At 38.6% G+C, this 23,214-nt stretch overlaps 2 protein-coding genes across 2 annotated transcripts in view; both read right to left on the bottom strand.

The window, feature by feature from the left end:
- Window positions 1-1,076: 1,076 nt before the first annotated feature.
- Window positions 1,077-12,324, bottom strand: SLC25A38 (solute carrier family 25 member 38). Its single transcript, XM_072420169.1, has 6 exons — window positions 12,032-12,324; window positions 8,805-8,886; window positions 6,637-6,816; window positions 5,202-5,370; window positions 2,704-2,870; window positions 1,077-2,194 (listed from the first exon to the last, which is right to left on the bottom strand). Exons 1-6 carry the CDS (start codon window positions 12,220-12,222, stop codon window positions 2,072-2,074), a joined length of 912 nt encoding a protein of 303 aa, XP_072276270.1. The 5' UTR covers window positions 12,223-12,324; the 3' UTR covers window positions 1,077-2,071.
- An 8,982-nt stretch (window positions 12,325-21,306) lies between these two features.
- The window catches only part of MYH9 (myosin heavy chain 9), a 42,415-nt gene continuing 40,507 nt past the window's right edge, over window positions 21,307-23,214 (bottom strand). The window contains exons 39-41 of the mRNA XM_072420168.1: window positions 22,834-22,942; window positions 22,577-22,749; window positions 21,307-22,302 (exon numbers count right to left, since the gene is read on the bottom strand). Of these exons, the coding sequence (XP_072276269.1) occupies window positions 22,185-22,302; window positions 22,577-22,749; window positions 22,834-22,942 (400 nt within the window). The 3' untranslated portion in view covers window positions 21,307-22,184. The remainder of the gene's footprint in view (window positions 22,303-22,576; window positions 22,750-22,833; window positions 22,943-23,214) is intronic.

Here is a 23,214-nt window from a genome sequence, read left to right as displayed (position 1 = left end):
CAAATCGTACCTTAAAGAAGATGGGCTACATTAGCAGGAAAAAGAAATCAGATGCCTTTCCTGTCACCCACGGACAGGCAGATGAGGCTACAATCTGCAAGAGGGTCAACAAAATTGTACAAGAGAGAACTGGAAAAAAATTTTGCTGTGAAATTTTGATTTGAGTGCTAGATCTTAGCATCATCAACATGAAAGCATGAACCCATGCTTGCAGTGGTGCAAATGGTGTGGGGGATAGTTTGTCAGCATACTTTTGTGCATTAGAATTGTTGCTGAACATGTCCATGCTTTTATGACTGGTGTACACATCTTTTGACAGCTAATTGTAGCAAAATAACGCGTTGTTACAAGGACAAAATCTTCCCTTTTTTTGAATATGACAATAAGATCACTGTACATAAATGGCCTCCATAGTCACCAGATCTCAAACCAGTAAAGCACCTTTGGGATGTGGTGGAACATTTGCATCATAGAGGTGCAGTCAGTAAATCTGCAGCAACTGAGTGATGCTGTTGTGTTAATAGGGACCAAAATCCTTTAGGAATGTTTTCAACACCTTTTAAAATCTATGCCATGAATTACGGCAACTCTGAAATCATAACGGGGTGCAACCCAGTAAAAGCAAGATGTATTGCCCAATAACGTGGCATGTTAATGTATATGTAAAAAGATTTTTTTTCTACATTTACCAAGTAATGACCAGTTTATGACTCAATTTTAGGTCAAATCAATTTTTGGCTATTTGTAAGGGTGGTGCTATTCCTACTGGCCAGAAATGTAGGAGGCATTCTTCCTACTGACCACCACACTAATGTGTGGATATAATAATTATAGCAGGGGTTCCCTGGAAACGTAAAAGTTATTTTTTTTAAGTTAAAGAGGTTGAGAAAAGTCTATTTAAACCCAATATATTGTAGCTTACAACTCTGCACTGGCTACAATTTTATTTTTATGCTCCCATTTTTACTTTGTAATTTTTTTTTGTAATACTGCCAGTATTACACTTCTTCATTCATAGAGGTGAACTGTTGTGCACAGAATTATATTTCACGACAGGAAGTTACAATCTCACTGGATTTTTGGCAAATCAATTTATAGAACAGATAACAATATACTTTTAATATACATATATTAAACAGATCAAAAGGAAACATAAAAAGTTCATTGGGTTTACCTAAACTGTAAATGATGGGCAAGTATTTCACAAGCAATATTCTTTATAATGTAATAAATGGCTAGACAGGTCTAAAACCAAATATCCTATGTTTAAAACATAGTAAAAAAATATTTCACAATGCAAAATGCTTACAATTTGTTCATTGGCCTGTAATGCTAAAAATTACGTTTATAAAAATAAAAACATTATACTCATATTTCTATGCCATCAAAGCACAGTGGCTGTTTTTAATAAATGTATTTACAATAAATATTCAAATCTTATATTACATATAGTTTTTCAATAACAATAAAACGTTATAAAGTGAATATTCTTTCCCTACCTAAAATTTGCAGTAGTCAGCACAAAAGAATAAATGCCTAAAAGGTTGATTTCACACAAAATTAATATTTCAGTTCTGCAAAGATCCTGGCGGGTTAAATCATTGCCTGGCTTTTTAAAACATGGGAATTCCAACAGAGACATTGATTTCCCAGTTTTTATTACTGCCATAACCAATCCAGGGGCAGATTGTGGGAGCACTCTTCTCAGATATAATATACATGGATTTCACATAATGTAGAAGAAACAGGTTCAAAAGTATCCCCAGTGTAAGACAGGGATGATCATCCAAGACAAAGTCTTGTCCCAGAAAATCTGAGTAATGAAATCTCTGAGAGACTTAACTCATCTCACCAGCGTCCACCCAGAAATGAAATCCCAGTATCATGTAATTCTTCATAACAAAGATTCACTTCTAAGCAATTCCAATGTATTATTTTGTAAACAGTATTAACAGCAACCTGTTAAATTGTTCACTTCACTTATGCAGAAAGTCTTGTGCTGCAGTTTAGAATACTGCTCCTTGGTTGCCAGCCTTAGACCTAAGCAGGTTCTGTTTAATGACAATTTTGCTCAAGACTTCAGTCCCATTCTTTCCATCATTTCTTCGTATACTGTCCATGCCATCGCTGCCATGAGAGTTCGGCGTAAAGCTCGAGGTACACCACCATTAAAAAATCCAGTCAAACCATAATTCTAAAATAAACAGCAAACAAACATTATTAAATAAAAATTTATGCTAAATCACTTTTTTATTCCCTAAGCATCTTTTTAACTTGAAACCATTAAAAGGCTTAATGCTCACCATAGATAGAATCTAACCATATAGTAGTAAATTAAACAAGTAAAAGTAGTGCTGTCCATTATACTTTTTTATTAACATTAACAGTTACTTATGCACAAGATGTTAGCGTATGCTCTTCATTTCAGTCCAAGTACTACTGATCTGTAACTAACTATAAATCAAAATGCATCTTTGGAACAGGAAAGAAAGGCAGTTAACATATTCTCTCAGTTAAGGTTCAATTTAAGTGTAAGAATGTGAATTTTGCAAGTGCATTTACAAGTACACCAGTGCATGTTTGATTTTACTCTTTCCGTTATAATAAAATTACTGACCAACTACTCAATTAAACCGAATGGCACATTATTCATAAGGACCTACACAAGGGATGCAGCAGAAAGGAAGCCTACTAGCAACATACCTTGTAGATAGAGCGTGCGGCATGACCAGTCCAGCGGTACTTCTCAGGTGAAAGCTGCATATGAGTTTTAATGACATCAGCTGGCTGGGTGCTTATGGATGCAAGAATGCCAGCCACAATGCCACAACTGAAATTTACCAGAGGAGTGAATGTTTGGTCAATATTACCTGCAGAAAAATACATGCAATATAGTTTTATACAGAAATCAAAACATATTTATATATATTACGTTTTAATATATTATGTTTAAAAAATGTTTTTTTTATTATATATACTAGTAAAGTGCTATCATGCTACAGACCTTCAATATATATATATATATATATATATATATATATATATAAATATAATATTATAAACATAGAAAATTCTAAAAAATAGAATAATTTTGTTTTTAACTGGAAAAATGTGGGTTTGCGGTATTACTGTAACCATAGCAAAAACAGAATATATTTAAACTCACTGTAAAATCCTTTAAGCTAGCAATAGGTTTATCAGATGATACACTTGTTTTTAACATGTATATTGCTGCACTATACAACATGTGTATTTGTGGAAAACAACCATAGCAGTAGGCCAATGTAAACAAGAATCCCCAATGAATTATGAAGAAAAGAATTTTACAATGAGTAAATAATCCTATTTGCTCCAGAGATCTTTGGAGGACACATTGCCTTCTAATAATGAGCTGACAAAAGTAGCCCCAGATGAGGGAACGGCAAAGACACCCAACCTACCTTCATACCACAACCCTTAGGAAGACTTCAAATGAAAAGCTAGCAATTGCACACGCAGCCAGATCCACGCGATTGACATTCAAGAAAATGTCAAAAAAGACATTCAGAAAAAAGCCCAAGAATTATCCACCACTGTAGCAGAAAGAGCAGTGGCAAAGAAAGGGGATATCCTCATCAACAGATACCCCACAAACAAAAGCTATATTTTTTAGAAGGCCTAGTCACCCAATCAACAAAAGAAACCAACAGATGACTAAAGATAGTTTTTATTGCACAGTACTTTGATTGCTGGAGAAGAAAAGGGTGGGGTAAGGAGTCAAGTTACTCAAAAAATAATATCAGCGGTGGCCCTAAATAAGGAGGTTTTGTACTTTATGTTTCCAACAGCCTCTCTTAACCTCCCAACCGTTAAGCCCGAACTTTTCTGTGCTAAAAAAAATTGCAATTATCGTTAACCCCGAACTTTTCTCACCAGGTGGTTAAATGTAAACAAATGTTATATTGCAATCCGATTGTCATACATTGTATGACAATCGGATTACAACTGAAAGCAAATACTTACCCAGTGTCCGCAGCTCCTCCAGCAGAAATAAAAGATTTGCTATTGCTGCTGGCATCTGCAGTGAGATGTCAAGCACAATGCAGAAATCCTGCATTGTGCTGTGCATCTCTCCAGAGATGCCAGCAGCTTCCAGCGTCCATCCTCTCTGTCTCTTGTCTGTGTGAGCTGGGCAGGGAAATCCCCCCTTCACATCACTCCGGAGGATGAGTCATCTTCCAGTGATGTGATTGGTGATGTATGGGGGTGTGTCAGGGAGGGAAATTTAAAAGCAGATTACAATGTAATCTGCTTTTAAATGGTTTTTACAGTACAAAAACACCACACAACATGAAATAAAAATAAAAGTACATTTTTAATTTTATTTTTAGATTACATTGTTGTCTATTATTTCATTATTGTTTTAAATTATTATTTATATTTATGTATTATATTATAATTTATGATTATAATATAATAAATAAATATAATTATCATACCCGGGAGTTAATCCAAAGAATTACAAGCCCACAATATAAACAAAAATTTCTATGCAAAAAAAATAGCATAGGATTTTATTAAAAGTACATTTTTTTTTTTTACATGATTGTGTGTTTCAAACTTTTTTTTATATTCATGATATCTACTAGACCCTTGTTCGGACATATTTCTGTAAGTTACAGGTCTAAAATTAAAAAAAAAAAATTTCATGAAAAACAGTGTAACGCTTTTGGTACAGAAATCTAGACATCAGTGTAACGCCCAGGTGGTTAAAACATCACCACTTCGCTGCTCACTGCTCTCTACAGGTACTTTACTGTTTATAAAGGGTCAGATACCCATTTCCTTACCACTGATCATTCCCCTTACTGGCCTAATGGTCATTTTGTGACATACAAGCCAGGAGAAGAAACCACAGTAAGTAGTATGGAAGCGGGTTAGATGCAGTTGAAGGGATGCAATAGTGAAATGCCTGATTTTTAGAATACGCTTCATGAATGACTGGAGAGATCTTCCGTATTTCAGAAATCTTGAAATAAACTTGTTGCACACCCAGCTAAAATATGGCTTCATAGATTGGGTGGGGTTATAGCCACTAAGCTGATCCTGTTTAGCGTTTCAGTTAGCGTACAAACAAATAAAGCAGAGAGTAAAATTAACCAAAAAGCTGTAATTAAAAAACAAATAATCAGAAAACTTAAAGACAGGCTTTATGAACTTACTTTGGAAAGCATATTTTTTAGCTTGTGTGTAAAACATCAGATAGATGCCTGAAAAAGGAGCATCTCGGAGCAATGTTGCAGTGAGACCACTGAACAGACCACGAACACCTTCAGTTCTGTATATGTTCCCTAAGGCACCAAAAACACTTCGGTAGCTGTAGTTACCACTCTAGAAGAGAGATTAAAATAAATATATTACAATTTTGAAAACAGCTAATTCGAGAAGAATTAGAAAGATGAAGATATTTGCAAAAAAAAAAAAAATAAACATAATAGCAAAAAAAAAAAAAATAATAACATTCAAATGTCACATACTTTATAATCAAACTAGCAAAAAATAAATTGTTTATTGGGCTTCCTAGTTGCTAAACACATGATGTGGTTGTTAGGAGCAGTATCACTTCCTGGTGTGTAACCCCCTATGAGTAGTGACTAGGTTACTGTACACTGTAGGTGGGAGAGAAGAGTATAACAAGACTTTAAACGGCACCTGCATAAAAGAGTGTTTATTCTTTATGTATTATTATTCTTTATTATTATTGTTCTACTTTAACAGAAAAAAAAAAAACAAACAAAACAAACAAATTCGGTTAGAGCATGTAGGCCCCTGACAAGTTACAAGTTAGTTACAAAAAAAAAAAAAAAAACACAACTATTTTAGCTCTGTGTATACAAAAAAATGATGGGATTCAAGATTTATAATTGAGATGGTACTGCCAGTTTTAACCTCAATTACTCAAAACTAATATCACCCAGAAAAAGTTAGACACAATGAAAGGTGAATAAAGCATTTAAAGCAGATGACATCCATGTATGCTTAAAGGGTTGAAGTCCTATTTCTAAGATTTAAAGAATTTTTAATGACTGGTCAACCAGATACCGGCAGTTGGAGGAACGATTCATAAAAAGTGCTAAAAAAGTTAGTCTTTTACACATTACAGTGGAAGAAAAGCACTCCATCCTCCTTGGATACTAGCAAAAAACTAAAGTATGATAGAAGTATCTGGGTCTAGCCACCAGAGCATCATAAGAACTTTCTGTTTACCTCAGAAAGGAATCCTTCACAATCTGGTATTAATGCTTAAACTCAGGTTCCCTTTAGTGGAAACTAGAGAGGATTATCAAGACACTGCTGCCCTGACAATCATACCCTCAGAATAGCTGATCACCAAAGCTTTGTAAAAGATAAAAGGTACTGTTTTCATATTTAATTATTTTCACATTTTTTAATTGTTGGGAAATCAGCTCCATATCCTGGAGAGAAGCAGAAGTGAAATAATTTGTGAAATAAAGGAGGGGGTGGTTCATTTATGTTTTTTTTATCCGATGGTGTTACACACTTTCCATTAAAACTTCCACCTTATACTGAACACCAACAAGCAAAAATGTAATTTCAACTGTCAAAATCACCTATTTTAGTGCCACTTAAACTTACCTCATAACGGGTCTTAATGACTGTGAAGGGTAACATGCAAACTCCTGCTACTGTTCTGGATCCTGCTCCCAAAAAAACTGATTCCAGAGGGCTGAGCTCCTTTCCCGAGAAAATTTGTTGTTTCAGCAAATAGAGGGTACTAAAGTAGATGCCAACTCCAGGAATGCATCGTAGAAATGACTGTCAGAACAAAGAGAAAGGCAACATAAGAAAACCTTCACAACTAGCTAACTGTATTAGAAAGTATTAAAAAGATTTTCCTTTAAACAATCCCTTTTGAATGCAGTGAATCTGTTACAGTGAAAATATACTAGATGGAGTGGGTGAGCTTTTGCTATAACCAGCAAGTATGCACAGCATAGATTTTATGCAAACACCCTTCTTGTATCTTTATGTCCTCCGGTGATGACGAGTGAAGGATATTATCACTACTGCAATCCTATCTTTGCCCAATGGCTAAAGTGGATTGAGATGGCCACAGATGAGTTGGCAGCAGCCACTGATTATGTAACTTCTATCTTGGGCATCTAGGTCCATGCTCAGTGCCGGCATTGAGCATTATCAGCACTGATGATGTAACATTGTATTAGGCATCTAGGTCTATTGTAAGCTTTGCCCGGCTCTACACTGCATCTAGCATGTGGTTAGCAGCACAAAAGCACAAAAATCCCCAGAAGCAGTGAAAAGATTTTTATATCAAAGATACTTTGCATGTCTTTTCTGCAAAACAATTTTATTTCCCTAGTAACTTTTAGTTTTATTAAGTTCACTGCCATTTTTTTTACTAACCTTTCTCCTGAAAACAGCAATCTTTGCTTTGCAGAGCTAAGAGCAGAATGGTTTTGATGGGCTGAGGGAATTGGTTAAAAGTCAACTGAGCAAACAAGACAGTTGTATTTCATGGCTGAACTCCAAGACATTAAAGACATAAATGACTGCAGTTCTGTATTCATTAATGTAAGTAACTGTAAAGAAAAGGAAAATGTGGGAAAAAGAAGGGGAACAATATACCAATCAGTTCATGTGATGACAGGGGTCAGGCTGATTTAGGAAAAAAAGCAAAGTGATAGACAAATAATTTTGTCAATTTGCTGTTTATTATTGTCCATTTATCAGACAAAAAGCAGGTCCATTGAAACCTGGGTTTGAGAAAAAAGTTAAATGCTGCTAGCCATCATTCAACCTAACAGGGCATATAGTGACAATAAAAATGTACTATGTGGGGGCAGCTTCAAATAAAAAAATATTTGCAGTAAATTATTTAAATTAAATTAATTTTTAATTAAATTAATTTTTTTAAATACATATTTTAATTGGATATTACTTTTTAATTGATTTTTTTTTGTAGACCTTACTAAAATTGTAATCCATGGATTTTCATTAAGATAGAAAAAATATGTGTGTCCCCCTAAAATAAAAATGTGCCTTACTTACAGAATATATCCCCTATGTATTAGCAGTATTGAGGTGATTACTAATCCACTGCAAGCCTGGGGAAGGAAAAGCATAATCCTCTCTCAGTTGGCCTTTTTTTAGGCCATACAGCTGAGTACATCTAACAAAAGGCCCAGCTATTATATAACACTGACATTTTTTCTAAACTAATACTTTCCAATTTGATAGAACATTTTTAATTAGCTGTGCTATTTTTATCAGCTGCACCACTTAAATGAGACCAACACAGAGAGTTTAATCTCCGTTGCTCTCCAGGCTTGTAATAGTTATCCAGATGGCTGTCGCTGATTTAGGCCTAGGGGCATCAGATTTTAACTTCTTGAAGGTGATCCTTTAAGCAGCAGCAGCAGCAGATGGGGAAAAGAAACAAAAATGAAAAACACACACATAGGCTATTTACATATCTTCTATAGGTAGCAGCAGGGTTTTGCAGGGAAAAAAAAATCTAAATCTTATTGGGAAAGTAAATTGACGCTGAGACAAAGGGGACATAATCCACAACTGTACAACTCTTGCTATGGGTCAACTCGTCTATAATTTAAGAAAATATAAAAAAATGGGGATGCACATTGTTCAACACATAAATGTCAGACCTGGTTATCTGAAAATCAACTTAGTTCAGCACAGCCTAGAAAAAAAATGTCCTGACATTATTATCATGTGTATTGCACAATGTAGACAGATGCAAGGCCAGTAGCATAACAGATTTTTACCGGAGAGACTCCTTTCCACAGTCCTAGAAGGTTTTCATTACGAATTACTTTGAGAAAAAGTTGGCACATTCCAACACGGTTCCTAAAGAAAAGCAAATCATCAATTACAATATGTTGTAAAATTACATGTTAAAAATATTTAAAAAACAAACAAAATGTGACACACTTTAAAGCTAATTTAATATAGCTGAAGGGTAATGCATTGTTAATGTTTCTTCTCTATGGTAGCAGATAGGTGCACCAGTTTAGCCACTGACATTACTTAGTTAATATTCATGGGCATATATATTTATATTCAAGGTTAACTTTCAAAACCAGCTTTATAACCTAACACAAATTATAATGATAAACAGTAACCAGTAGGTGGCTAGCTTAATTTTAAAGAAGCCACATGCCAGTAACTTATATTAGACCAAATATTGTTAAGTATATACAGTGATTGCCAGATATAGCGACTTTTAGGGCAATAAAAGGAAACTTATAAGAGATAGGGCCCAGCCAGGGCCACAGTGATTTCTATATTAGTTCAAAATCCTTATTGTTCTAAAGGGGACAGCCAATGATTGAAGCACCCCTTAACTTCCATGTGTACAAGGAGTCCACTCAAGTTCAGCCTGGATGCAGTCCTCAAACTTCGGTTGCCACATGCACCTATAGGGTCAGGAATCCCTTCCTGTGTACCCTTTGGATCTTCTGAGGCTGGCAATGCTGCCTAATTCTGCATTCTCTTTTCTCTATTAGCCCACCTTTCACCTATCTATAGCTGTAGCTCGGATGTCTCGAGCATGAGCATGCCACATCCAGCAGGTTGCCATTTGGCATAGTCCACCCCTAGACATTCTGAACTTGTGCTTGACATTACTTACGGTTTCTGACCATCTGGCATAGTCTATTTCAGATGGAGATGGTACCAAAATAACAGGAAGCATGATTAAGCACCCACTTTAGAGAGAGGATGATAAATTGAGAATCTGCAGATGTCTGGACTTGCCATTGCTGCATGTTCTGCTATCCCTGTGAAGCTGCTTCTCAGGACCCTCTTATATTGTGGTGGCTTTATACTGTTACTGACATGAGGGTAAGAACCAATAACCATCCCTATCAGCATTGTGTTGCAGCTCCTTTTCTCTGGCTTACTAGTTTATTTCACTCCACTCTATTAGTGCACTAAAGCACAGCCCATAGTTTTTTCAGGCAACCAGAGACACATTAACAGCCAAATAGTATTCAGCCAAATAGTAAAACTTTTTTTGCCGAGTTTTCCACAGCCAGAAGTCCAATGGGTGTTTCTTGTGCCCAGTCAGAATCTGCGGTTACTGTATGGCCCTCTACTACAGTTCCAGAGTCCAACTGAACCGAGAAGACAAAGGCAATCATGAAAAAAAAAACTGATGAAGAAAGGGAGGAGCTGTATACTCCTCTGAAATAGAAGTCAGCTTTCTGGGACTTGATGCCAGTAGTGATCATTACATTTAGGTGATGAGCTCGTAATGTCATTCTCTCAATGGAAGTTTCAACAACTTTTAGTGATGTATTGGACAGGAGAACTCCAAAATGAACTCAGAAAAGAGTAAACATAAAACAGCTATAAAGAAATAGAGCTGAAAAGTTGTCAGAAGACTTTGTGGGAAGAGCGATTATAAACAGGGGGGGGGGGGGGGAACCATGTTCCACACTGTCACAGCAAGCATGTACTTTAGCTATTGTCGTGGGTGACTGATCCCAAATCCAGTTGTGGTATACAATACCTTTAAACAGCAAGACTATTTGACCCAAGGGTTTATCATCCCAGGAATACAGGCCAAGATACCATAGGTTTCCTCTATCCAGTGGTGGCCAACAAATCAGGATCTCCGACTACAGGGCATACCACTCAGAAACAAGTTTACAAGACAAGCAACCCACATTTCTTCTAAGGAAGGGATCTCTTCAGCTTTGCAAAGAAGATTTATCTTTCAGCCTATCCAGAGAGGTGAGGGGTGGCCGCTTACACACAGGTCCGGAAGACAATGTCTTAGACCCTTGAATCAGAGTAACCATCCTGCCATTTTTATAAATTAAGGAGAATTCTACCAATGGATTATACCAAGACCAGCTGGTCTTTATTTGGAAGGTAATGCTTCAGAAGCAAGAAGCAGTGGTCCTGGTTCTATAACAGAGGTTTTCAGGGCTCTTCTCCAACGTACCTAAAGAGGCTAAACTATCTGTACTACAAAAAAAAAAGCGGATGCAGCTTATATCCGGCATGTAAGAGATGCCAGTCCCTTCTAAATGAAGATGTCCTAAAAACAAATTCAAGTTTCAGCTCTCCAGCGACAACAACTGGAGCCTCTAAACGTGAGGTCTTTAAATGTATCTGTGCCAACAGGGATCCCCACGGCAGGACATCACAAAGTGCAGGAGACTACGGACCAGATATCATTCTCTAAAAGTGTAAGAGAAAAATTATTTCAATAATCAATGGAACTTCCAGATGCCCTGTCATGGGTAGGCACTAAGAAGAATACAGTAAGTACAACAATCAATTTTTAATTATTTAATTATCGTGGAGTTGTGAGGTTTTTATTGCTCATTAGCACCGTTTTCATAGGAATATATAAAAAAAAAAAAAAAAAAAAACAATGCCCTTACCTAGGAAGAGTTAGCTCTACAATTTCCTATCTTGAACCATATTTATCATCACTGACGGACATATTATACTAAAAAAACAAAAACATGGGAAAATAATACCAGAGTTTCTGCCTGCCTTCTGCCTCCTTGTGCAGAATGGGATTACCGCTAATGCAAATTAACATTTTCATCTCTTTTGGCAAATTAACCTTATTTTACCCTTGGCAATATGATGATGAATATGGAGTGCTTGGTGAACGTCTGCACAGGTATAATGTGGGTGGATTCACTCGAAACACATGGCAAGTTCTAGCACCATCACTTTAGGCATTTCCTAAAAGGCCACTGCCACGGCAACAGCGCGCAACCACATGGACCGCTGTCAGTGCACCTCATCACAACAAAATTCCCATTCATCACAGGACACTTCCAACACAACTTCCACTGACTGCCATTGTAACAGCACACCAAGCACCACAACCTGCTGCACTTCAGGGCTTGGATACATTTACCCAGTACCAGATATATATTTACCCAGTACCGGGCCTCAGATATATATTTACCCAGTACCGGGGCTCAGTAATATTTACCCAGTACCGGGGCTCAGTAATATTTACCCATGAGAGGAGAGTTGCTGTGTCTGTAGCCGGGTTTTCACCAGGTCTAGAGGCTGGAAGAGGAGTGTGGAGCAGGTACCACTAAGAGACCCGCACACAAAAGCTTTAATGACCGGGTGCATCTGTGACAGAGTGCTGAGGCGATTCCCAGCAGCCAGCGGCTCTCCAGCCATCACTGCAGGGTTACACATCTTCACTAACTCATGTCCCCATTACACCGGCTGCCGGCACAGCTCCCCTAACAACCGCCAGGTCATAGAAACAACTATCCGGCTCGCTTTCCTGGTGAAGGACCTTTCATGACATCACAATCATATGATCACAATGCCCGCTCCTGATTGGAGCACGTGATTACGCTTCTCGAGCAGATAGGCGCCCTGCGTCACCAGTCGTACCATGTGCTTGTTATAGATATGAGATCTGTGCTCTGCCCTGCACAGGAGGCGCATGCGTACAGAGATTATATAGAAAGGAGTGCGATACAAATATTAGATAAGGGTTAGACTTAATAAAAGAAGCCCTCCATACACACTACAATGAAGGGCTTGTCCCAGCGGTTCCCCGAGTCATTTAATATCCTGCAATGAATCACTAATGACCAGTCCTTCATAGAACAGACCTGCGCTGTATAACACTTGTTAAATCAATGGCTGCTGGAAAAATGAATAATAAATGTTTCCAGAGAAGCTTATTATATGTTTATAGTGTTACAGCATTCCAGCCATTCCAGTGCAGAGGGGTCTTGTCATAATGTGAAAGTTTGCAGAACAGAACTACACATTACGGTAAACCTAATGCAAAACTCAACTATAAAACACAAAAACAGAGCTATTAAATAAAGTAAATCATGTTGTACCAAACGATAGAGAGACTCTCATGTTAGTGGTGTGCTAGTAACAGCCATTAGTGTTACTAAAACTCCAACTTGTATGTTTCTCATTGGAGGGTTTCTTAGAATTCCCTCTGAGGACTTCTGTGCACAACCGATGACGTCTGAGCAAGCACTGGTAGAGGTCCAGGGCTAAAAAAAAGACGTGCCCGCCCCTCTACACCCTGCCTATATGTCACTCAAAGGGGAAGAAGAAATGTTACTAGAACCGGCCACCCTCCCATGGGTTGTGTTCAGAGACATAACCCGCTCACTGCCCTGAGCCTGCAATATCATTCAGGAGATATGACAAAGCAGAGTTGGGGTTGCAGGCAAAAGGTCATCCAGGCAGCATAAATTCACAGCATCAGGAACAATAAATCTAAGGCTAAAATGCACACATGCAAAAATTTTTATTGGGTCTTTTAGATTCTTTCCAACGAAAAACGACTGCACGATGCATGAACGAGTGCTGTACATACAGCGCCATTCTGCTCTATGGAGAGTGGAGGGAGAAAATGTTGGAGCGGCACCCCACTGCCTTCTCTACCCTTCACTTGCTTTATATATATAAATTCCAGATACCTTGGTGTTTGTGCTGGGGAAGCTGAGAAGGATATACCTTAGGAGGAAAATGCACAGATACAATGAAGCTGGGAATGCAGCAAGCTGCAGAGCAGAGGACTAACAACCTATTCCTAAATCTCCTATGCTACGCTTCCACAGGGCGCACTCAGTGCGGGATTGCCAGTTTCCAATTATAGAAGTTTACTATTCAGGTCTGTAGTTACATGTTAAAGATAGACACCACATTGGCAATTTACAAATCCACTGGTACCAACTAGAGATGAAAGTCTTAAATTTAAAAAAATGCTTGAAATAACAAATCTCAGCATTTTGAGGACATATGAGCATAATCCATTTGGTATTGGTGCTCACCGTTTTCTGTTGCTGGACCATATCAATTTTCAGCCACTGTAGTTCATTTAAGGCAAGGGCGATGCAATTGCCATTTTAAACTTGAGTTGAACTATCTTTTTTTTGCCTTTTCTTTATCCCACGTCATTAATTCTGAGTCATCTTGTAAAATATTTAAAACATTTCTTGGGGTTTGTCTTACTCTTTCACAACCTATCTTTTATTTTGAACTTTTCCCGTCTTCATTTGTTTTTGTTTTTTACATCTTTTGTATATTTTTTGCAATTTCAAGTGAAGAAAGTAATCCTTTTGTTGCCCCTTTACCTTTCTTTTGGCTTACTCTACACGGACTGTTTCCCCAGCATTTAATCTGAGGCTTTTAAAGCCCATGTTTGAAGTCCCCATGCATTCCAATGGCACGTAGCATGTGTAGTATGTGTTACAGATACAGAACACGTCACGGCTCCTCTAGGGCTGCAGGAGTAATCAGGGGAGCGGAGCTGTCAGCATAGCAGAGCTCCACTGATTGCTCTGCTCCCTGATTGGCTGGGGAAAGGGAAATACTGATGATGCTTGAGCTGTCATCAGGGTTTCCTATTTCTCAGCCAATCACAAAGCACTAGAGATGAATGGGCCCAAGGCTCCTCATTCAAGTCTAGTGCTGAATGGCTGAGAAACGTAAAACCTCAGACAATCACAGAGCACTAGAGGAAATGTCCTCATTTCTCCAGTAGTGCCCGGGGATCCCTTGTAAAAAACGCTTGTAAAAGTGCATAAATGACAGACGATTACAGACAGTGACACAGGAGGAGGAAAGGACCCTGCACCGAAGAGCTTACAATCTAGGAGGTGGGGGAAGTAACACGCAATAGAAGGGGAGAATTATATGTGCACAACTTTTTAAATGTATTTTACATATTAGGCTCCAATATGTTCATTGTACTCCTGAGGAAGTGGACTGTGAAAAGCGAAATGTGATGAGTATTACACTGTTGGAGAGCCTACTCATGATCACTACTTAGAGTAATTTATATGCCTTTATTTCTATTAACAAAGACATGTTTTTAAAATTCCATGTTTATATTCGGTGTTGTTTTCTAGATGCCTTAACAGTCCCATTGTTTTAAACATTTTGTATTATTGCTGTTATTGGGATGTGGCATCTGACACGTTATATTTATGACACAATTCCATTAGGGGTTTGAACTTCTTTTTGTAAAGCATACACAGGGTTATTGTCTCCTCATGTAACTTTGCTGGTTGGCCCAGCACTGTCACTCATGTGAATCATGCTTCTCCATATCTGGAAGTACAAGGTATTTATTTTGGCTTCTGTTTTTTTTCTGGTGTGGCTGGGAAGAAAAAAAGAGGTAAGAATATGTTCAGGGTAATTGGGGACATGTCCAAAGACATACAAAAGGCAATGCACATTACCAGTATATGCAACTCTGCAGCTGATCTTTTTTTCATTGACTTACCATATCAAAGATTAATGATTAGTAGATGATAATTAGTCAGATTTACAGAATTAATGAAACAGAAAAAAGTGTAGATCTTTCTACTAAAATTTCTCAAATTCTGCTTCCTTTACAGCACATATACCAATATATAACAGTATTGACATCATCAAATATTACTTCATATAAAGATATAGAACTATTATACTACAGATCTCTCTTGCTGCAACAGACTTTCACTTATGTAGGTCTGTAATGCCACAACAAAGGAATATGTGCTTTTTTTCCTCAAGTCAGCTTCTCTGCATCTCCTCCTCCTGTACTGATCCACCTTCACTTTTAAAATGCTGCTGGGTCACTTCTCTCAGCACAGACAGGTTCACTGAATTAGACACCATGGTCTCATCCACTCATTCTTCACATCTAGAGCTCTCTTCTCACTGCCTGTGAGTGTTAAGAACAAACAGGCACAAACACCCCATTCATTTATTATATATGAACTGGAGTTTGAACTAGTGTTGGTTTTAAAAAGCATTACTAGCCTTTCCTAGCGCCTCTCTGCACCTGACAGCTCCAGAAATGAGCAAGCAACAGCTGCAGGACCTTGGTGGTTCATCCAGTGGGTCACATGAATAGGAGATCATCGTGTTCTTACTGAAATCCACACTGGGAATCTGCCAGCAGTAAAAGAGATCCAAGATGGTGGCAGCTCCAGTGTCTCAGTGGTCCCGTTCTCCCTCAGTGATGGAACAATTCATGCTCTCCTCGCATCCTAGCCCAGTGCTACTCCAGGCCTGCTCTGACATCCAGCAGTTCCTTTGGGGCCTGTGTGTTAGCATTGCAGGTCGTACTGGCGCCGCTGCTCCTAATCGCAGGCACGGGCGCCGGGTCCTATCTTTCAGGTAACCCCACTACCTGTGTTCCATGCCTGTGTTTCCTTCATGCTGAGACTTGCTATGGTGTTTGAGCTGGCGTGGGTGTGTCTCTCCTAATCTATGAGGTAACACATACACGCCCTCTGTTTTCTACAGCCTATGGCTGGTTTCCTGCAGGTATTTAAAGGCACCTCCTACTACTGGAAGTTGCCTGAGCAATCTCTAGGTTTACCTTGTATAATGCTAAGTGCTAAGGTGTTTTCTCTGGTTTGCTTTGCTGTGTACCGGACCCTGCTTATGTTTTTGGACTTACCCTGTTTGCTGCCTGATCTACCCTGACCTCGGATTACGGTTTTGGACTTTGCCTGATTGCCCCCTGACCTTGGATAACGTTTTTGGACTTTGCCTGATTGCCGCCTGACCCTGACCTTGGATCCTTGTTTCCGGACTTCTTGGCCACGCAAGCCCCTCTGTGCTTGCACCAGGTTTCCTGACTCCTGTGGTCAGCTGCCACTGGCCTGGGGATTGCTCTGGAGTAGCACCTGGCAGCTACCCTGCAGCCCAAGCCTATCCTCACCATCAGAGGCTCTAGTGAAGACCTGGTAGCGGCTTTGTCACGCCCCTCTGGAGCATACCCAGTCAGTGGCACAGTGGGTCCACACCCGCTTGCATAACACTGTGACATGGAAAGCTACCTTAAAGCCTTACTTATTAATGTCGAAATTGAGCTATATATACAATGCATGGAAGTTAACTATAGGGCTTAGATGGCTGAGCTGAGAAAGGAAATAGGCATCAGAATAGGGGAGATTGAGGACATCAGAGGCCATTTGCAAAGCACACTGCCACCCAAAATACCCACTCAACTATCCTACAACAGTTATTAAATAGACAAGATGATCTGGAAACTTGTAATAGGAGAAATAATGTCAGAATCATGGGGATCCCTGAATCTGTGGGAATAAATAGGCTGATCCCTGCATTCTCAACCATCTTCATTGACCTACTGGGTAATCCTAATGTCAGTTGATCAAAAAAGATCCGATCCACAGGACGAATGGTTGTTCCGACCCTAACCTTCATCGGGATATAATTTGCCAGCTCCATTCTTACCACCTAAAGAAAAACATTAGGAGGGCAGCAAGGTCACAAGATACCATAACGCTCAATGGTCAAGCTCTCCAGTTCTTGGCATACCTATTAAGCCACATTCTAGCTCTACAAAGAGCCATGAGGTCCATTTTGAATGCTTTTCACACAGCAAGATGTCAAATATTGATGGGGATACCACTTTCAATTTCTCGTCTTTAAGGGTGTCAAGACGACAGTTATTTGACACCCAGAGGACTTACCATCTTTCCTCCAAGGCTTCTAATGCTGTTCATGTCCTTACCAGATTAGCCGATACAACTATTTCATCTGGACCCACCAGCACCATTCATGTGGCAGCAACCCAAAAAAGGATCTCGTAAATCTGGATCACAGTTGCTAGGGACTCTAGCTTTATCCTTTTCATGGCATAAGTATTACACTATGTTAGGCTCTCAATGATTTCTGATCAGCAAAATTCACTCAGGTTCCCTGTTCTCATTGGACCTCCTCTATGCTTCTCCAATGACTTGCCTTTGGCAGGAGTCTTCCCACATTCTCTATTTTTTTCCATGGCAAAAACACATAACTAATGTTATTGTTTATTATTTATGCCTATCTGTAGGTTTTAAGGAGAGATATCACTTAAACTTGCCCTGCCTTGTTAACTAAAATTGTCAGGAACGAGACTGTAGCCTACTCCACATTTGCTAGCTTATTGCATATCTCGGATGGGGATGTCACCCATGACACCTCATCTAGTAGGTTTGGTACCTTGGAGGGGCCTATTAAATGATAGTAAGGACCCATTCTCCCTTTCATCACTACCACCTTGTGTCTCTGTTCTGTTTCCTGTCCCTTCCCCTACCTTTCTTCTCTTTTTCTCCCTTTCTTCTAATTTAAGAAGGGTGCACTAGATTTTTTATGCCTCTTGATGTTCTTTTATGATAGTGTCAAATATGCATTTGACGATATCCTCCTTAAATGTTTGTGGGTTTAATGTTCCACAGAAACACAGCAAAATCTTATAATTATTGCCCAAACTGGAAAGTCAAAACATTTTTCTCAAACAGATGCATTTTAAGGGCTCCATAATATTCTGTAGAAGCAAATTCTACCCCACCTTGTTCTTTTTACCACCTCCTATCCAGGATCTTTCCTCAACGACTTTGTGTAGCTGATATTGAAAAGGCTATTGTGGACTTTCAGAGAAAACATATTTATATAAATCATAAATCATTGTTAAATGGAAAGCCTTAAAGTGTGTACTCCATGATGTGTTCATTGAACATGTAGCCAGGTTCAAGAAAGGTCCAAAGAAATTCCCTCTTTATTAGGCAAAATAGCTCAATTAGAAGTGGCACATAAGCAAGACACACTTGATGGGAAAAAATTGTGACAGACTAATGAGTAACACTGCATACTATCCACCCTAGGCCCCAAGAGCTCCTGGTTCCTATGTTCTCTTTAAAGAAAATGAGAAAGTACATATTAAGGTAACCATGGAGGAATTTCTAAAGCATTACCCAGCTTCCTATAACCTACCTACTTCCCACTTCATGGAGCAGAAGATGACTTGCATCAACCAAGCGGCCTCACCAGCCTTGGACTATTAAAAAAAAATAAAATTAAATCTCGAGAGACCACCTTGACACCTAAGTTTAATGCAGTGATTATGAGTTTAAAATCAGGAAAATGGCCAGGGCATGATGGTTATTGTGACAAACTAGGAGCAAAGAGAAACACACAGAGACCAATCACAGGGGACCAACAGGCCAGGGTTTTAGGTATACACACCTGAAAGAGATAGACTGGAATACGACAAGCTAAAAGTATACAATAAGGTCAGAGGTCCAGAAATACACACAAGGTTCCAGGCCACCTCAGTTCCTGAGAATCTCAAGCTTAAGAGAGGAGGGAGGGGGTCTGCACAGGCTGTTCCTAAGCAGCCAGGGAGTAGGAATAAGCACACACGGAAAGCTGGGGGAACAGTGAGTGAATTTGGGGTGCATGGGAGCCCCTTAGTTATACTCCATGATTTTATTTCAAACAATTTCCCTAAGCTTTTTTTCCCCCTCAACAACACCTTTAACTCAATTGACTCAGACCATACCTTTTAATATGCATTTGGCTCATATGTCTGTCATACCCAAGCCTGGCAAGGACCCCACTTATTGCTGTAACTATAGACCCATCTTGCTCCTCAATGTGGATGGTAAATATCAAGGTACTGGAAAAAGGACTCTTCTTTTAACACGTACTTGATCGGGTTGGTTTTGTCTCTGGCCAACACCACCTGCATTTTCCATCTCGTCTCCATGGTAAGACATGTAACATTTCCACCTGCCTTCTGTCTTTTGATGCTGAAAAAGCTTTTGACAGCGTTAACTGGACCGCTTTGTGCATGGTGTTTGAAACTTGGGAACTAGGTCCCATTATGTGAACCAAAATTAGGTCTTTCTATTCATCCCCCTCTGCTTTGGTTCTGACAAAGTTTACCAAGTGCAAGCCTTCCACCATCTCCAATAGAACAAGACAGGGGGTGCCACTCTTCTTTGTCATGGTGGTCTATTTTTTTTCCAATGCAATTCAAATTAATCAAGACATTAAAGTCACTGATATATTAAAAATCATCACAAGTTGGCTCTATGCTGATGACTTGTATGTCACTCAACAAGAGATGAACTGATCTGGGAGTTATCTTTAAAATCAATAAATCTAAAACAGAAGCCCTTAATATATGGCTACACATTGTTTACTCACAGAATTCCTCCTTTACATGGCATTAAGACAGCATGACCTATTTAGGCATACCCTTCCCTGCTGACTTGTGTAAACAGTTTTCATTAAAAATTTTCCAATTCTATGTCATCCGGACAGACTGAGCACTGGCAGCAGCTACCCATTTCATGGTTTGGGAGAATTAATTTATGCATGGGTTGCATACAAAAAAATGTTACTGCCAACTCACCATAGCAGACCTGTAGGTTTGGCCAAAATATTGCTTGAAATGTAAGCTGTCATCTTGACCCGGTCCCTTAACAACTCTATTAGACAATCCAGATTTCCTTCCAGGCCTCTATACCTTACCCTGGCAGATATTCCAAAGATACTTGGCCGCAGGCCGGACACCTACCAAGGCTCCTTTGTATCGGCCCTCTATTCCGGGGTCCCCCCCAGTAGTTGGTTAACTCAATAGCAACTCAGACTACTTTGAAAATCCTTACATACTTAAAGACATTCATAGAACTCATAAGATTTTGAAGCACTCTGTAGTCTCTCTGAAACCCCAGCATCAGGTTTGATCACAATTGTACTCCTGCTTGCTAAGGTTGATGACTCAATTCCACATTTTGTTAAGAGTTAAATAGGGATCTGCTGAGAGTCCTCTCTGATGAGGCGTGGCCCAAGGGTTTTAAACTCACACATGGCCTCTATATCCTATTATACTCGGGAAAAGAATTTTAAAATCTCAAAAGGAGGAAATTTGCTCACAATATATCTTGTGGACCTGCCCTTAATCTAATCCTATATTAACATTTTTTTTATATACTATTTATTTTTTTTATTTATGTACAGCTCTATATGATATTCCTCATGAAATTGCCATCTGTTTTACCAGTCTCCAAAAATTTCAGAAAATGTAGATTTTGTTCTCAACGCGTGACTTCTACTTCACCCTTTTATGCCACTCCCAATATCCTTCCAACTCCCTCTCCAGGTTTGTATTTCTTTTTTTTTTATGATGAGTCAATAAAGACAGATATAAAACATAGGAAAGCAAAGTAATGCAAAGAAATTACCTATGTGCAAAAAGGCCTTGGGAAGTTGAGAATTCAGTTGTGCAAATATTTAATTATCAATTCTTGTGTAAATAAATAGGCAAGAGCTTGCTTTTCACGATTGGATAACTAAAGTGAAGATTCTCAGCTCCTTGTCTGTAGTAATCCAGTGTCAACTGGTTAACAATCTCCATTTTACAGTGATGCAGCACATAACATAGTAACTTCTGGTCATTTAATACACTTGCAGTTTAGTAGAATATTCAGTGATGGCATTAAGCGCAAATACAAGAGGTTTGTTTAATGTTCCAAAAATCACAGAAGATAAAAAACATATTGCAAATTTTGCAGCACTGATCATCATTTATTATGTAAAGCCACAGCAACATTTTCCTGGTTTATGAGCTCTTGATTCTGAACATGACCAGGCAGCAGTACAAAGGCACTTATAATACACAGGATGAACCATTAGAATAAAGCTCTTCTGAAATGAGCACCCTATTTAGGCAGTGATACAAAAATGAATTTCAATAACCACTTGACCAATACAGTTAGGTGTGTGAAGATTAACAGTTCATATAGATGGTGCAGTACAGACAGTTCTCCAGTTACATATTTATATCTTCTAGATATACAAGTAAAAAAAATACTTGTAAAAATGTGATCCATATTTATGATTAATACATTTGGTCCTTAACTAAATCCCCCAAAACAGCCAGTGGTTTCCACCCTCTGCATACTAGCCCTAAAGACAGAATGAATGCATTCAGTCAGAAAGTGGCAATAAGCAAAACCGTAAAAGGCAGCAAGAGATTCAAAGACTGAAATTTAGAAGAGTCAAGATCAAAAAGTGATACAGTGCTTGAAGTCTACAAATCCATTCTGGCTGCCACGACAGAAAGTGCACAGACATATTGCCTAAAATTGTGAAACCACTATAACCACAAGCCATGATCTTATAAATGACAATGAAAGTTATGGCTTTGGTATCTTAAGGAAGACATAGTTTCGATCAGCTCAATTAAGGCCACATTAACAATCCCCCCGAACTAAGAGAAAAATTCCCTATTTAACAGGCTTTGAATAGTATGGCATAATCTAAATGAACGAGAAATTCTCTTGAATAGGATCCCAAGGATAAGATGAAATGTGCTGGTAAAATTCTTAGTCAGTAGATTTTATATCTCCAGAATCTGCCTTTCCATCCAGATCTTCATCGGAAGCTTCATCAACACCTTTCCTTCCAACTCTTCGTGTAACAAATGTTACATCACCACCACGTCTGTACAAAGAGGAAAAAAATAAAATGTGATATATATTTTAACAAAAATTCTCCAATTTGACTTTTTTATACCTGAAAAATAAAAGTTTGTATAAAATATGAAACCTCTAATTAGCTGAAAAAGATGTCTATAGACACCATACTGCCTTTAAGCATAAAATGAGTTACCTAATGGTAACTAAGAAATATTTTCTTATGTAAAAACCTTGATCACTTTTTTTTCAACTCACTGCTGCACTGTAATTATTCCAATATTAGACACAATTTATCATACCGAAGCTTGCTCTTAAGAGCATTAACCTCCCGATTCATGGTTTCTGCCGTCTCTGTGGCATCCTCAAGTTCACGCTGCAATTTGCGGCGCATTGCATTGGCACGCTGTGCTTCTTCTTCTGCCTCCTCCACCTGCCGCTTTAACTGTTTCATTCGAACATTGTTCTTCTCAGCCTGGTGGCAGAACAAGAAATTTTTAACTACTGCTCAAGGATTTAACGTTTGCCAAAATATAGCCAGAATGTTTTATTTCTTTACCTGATCTTTGTACTGCTCTGCATTGCGCCTTTCATCCTCCACCTGCATCAAGACATCCTTTAGTTTTTTCTCTGTACGACGCACCTGCTTGCTTGCACTTTGTCTCTCCCTGTAATTAAATATGTAATTCTTTAAATTTAAACTGATAATAGTCTCAAGTATCAAAGTGCATACAACATTTGTCAGTTATAACTAGGTTGTTCCTTAAGTTATTCTTACAATTGGTACTGGCATCAGACTGTTTGTTCTCCACCAGTGTTTACCAGTAATTGTATTCTTGTTCACCATTTACATGCAGACTCAGCTGGCCAATAAGCGTGGCAGTTGAAACTGCTAGGGATTCTCACTATAAAGTGGTGTCTGCTTAAAAGGAGTTACCTA

Source organism: Pyxicephalus adspersus, chromosome 8 (genome assembly GCF_032062135.1).
Source record: "Pyxicephalus adspersus chromosome 8, UCB_Pads_2.0, whole genome shotgun sequence".
In the NCBI taxonomy this organism is placed as follows: domain Eukaryota; kingdom Metazoa; phylum Chordata; class Amphibia; order Anura; family Pyxicephalidae; genus Pyxicephalus; species Pyxicephalus adspersus.
Note: the sequence above shows the minus strand (reverse complement) of the source record. Positions and strands in the feature narration are given on the sequence as shown.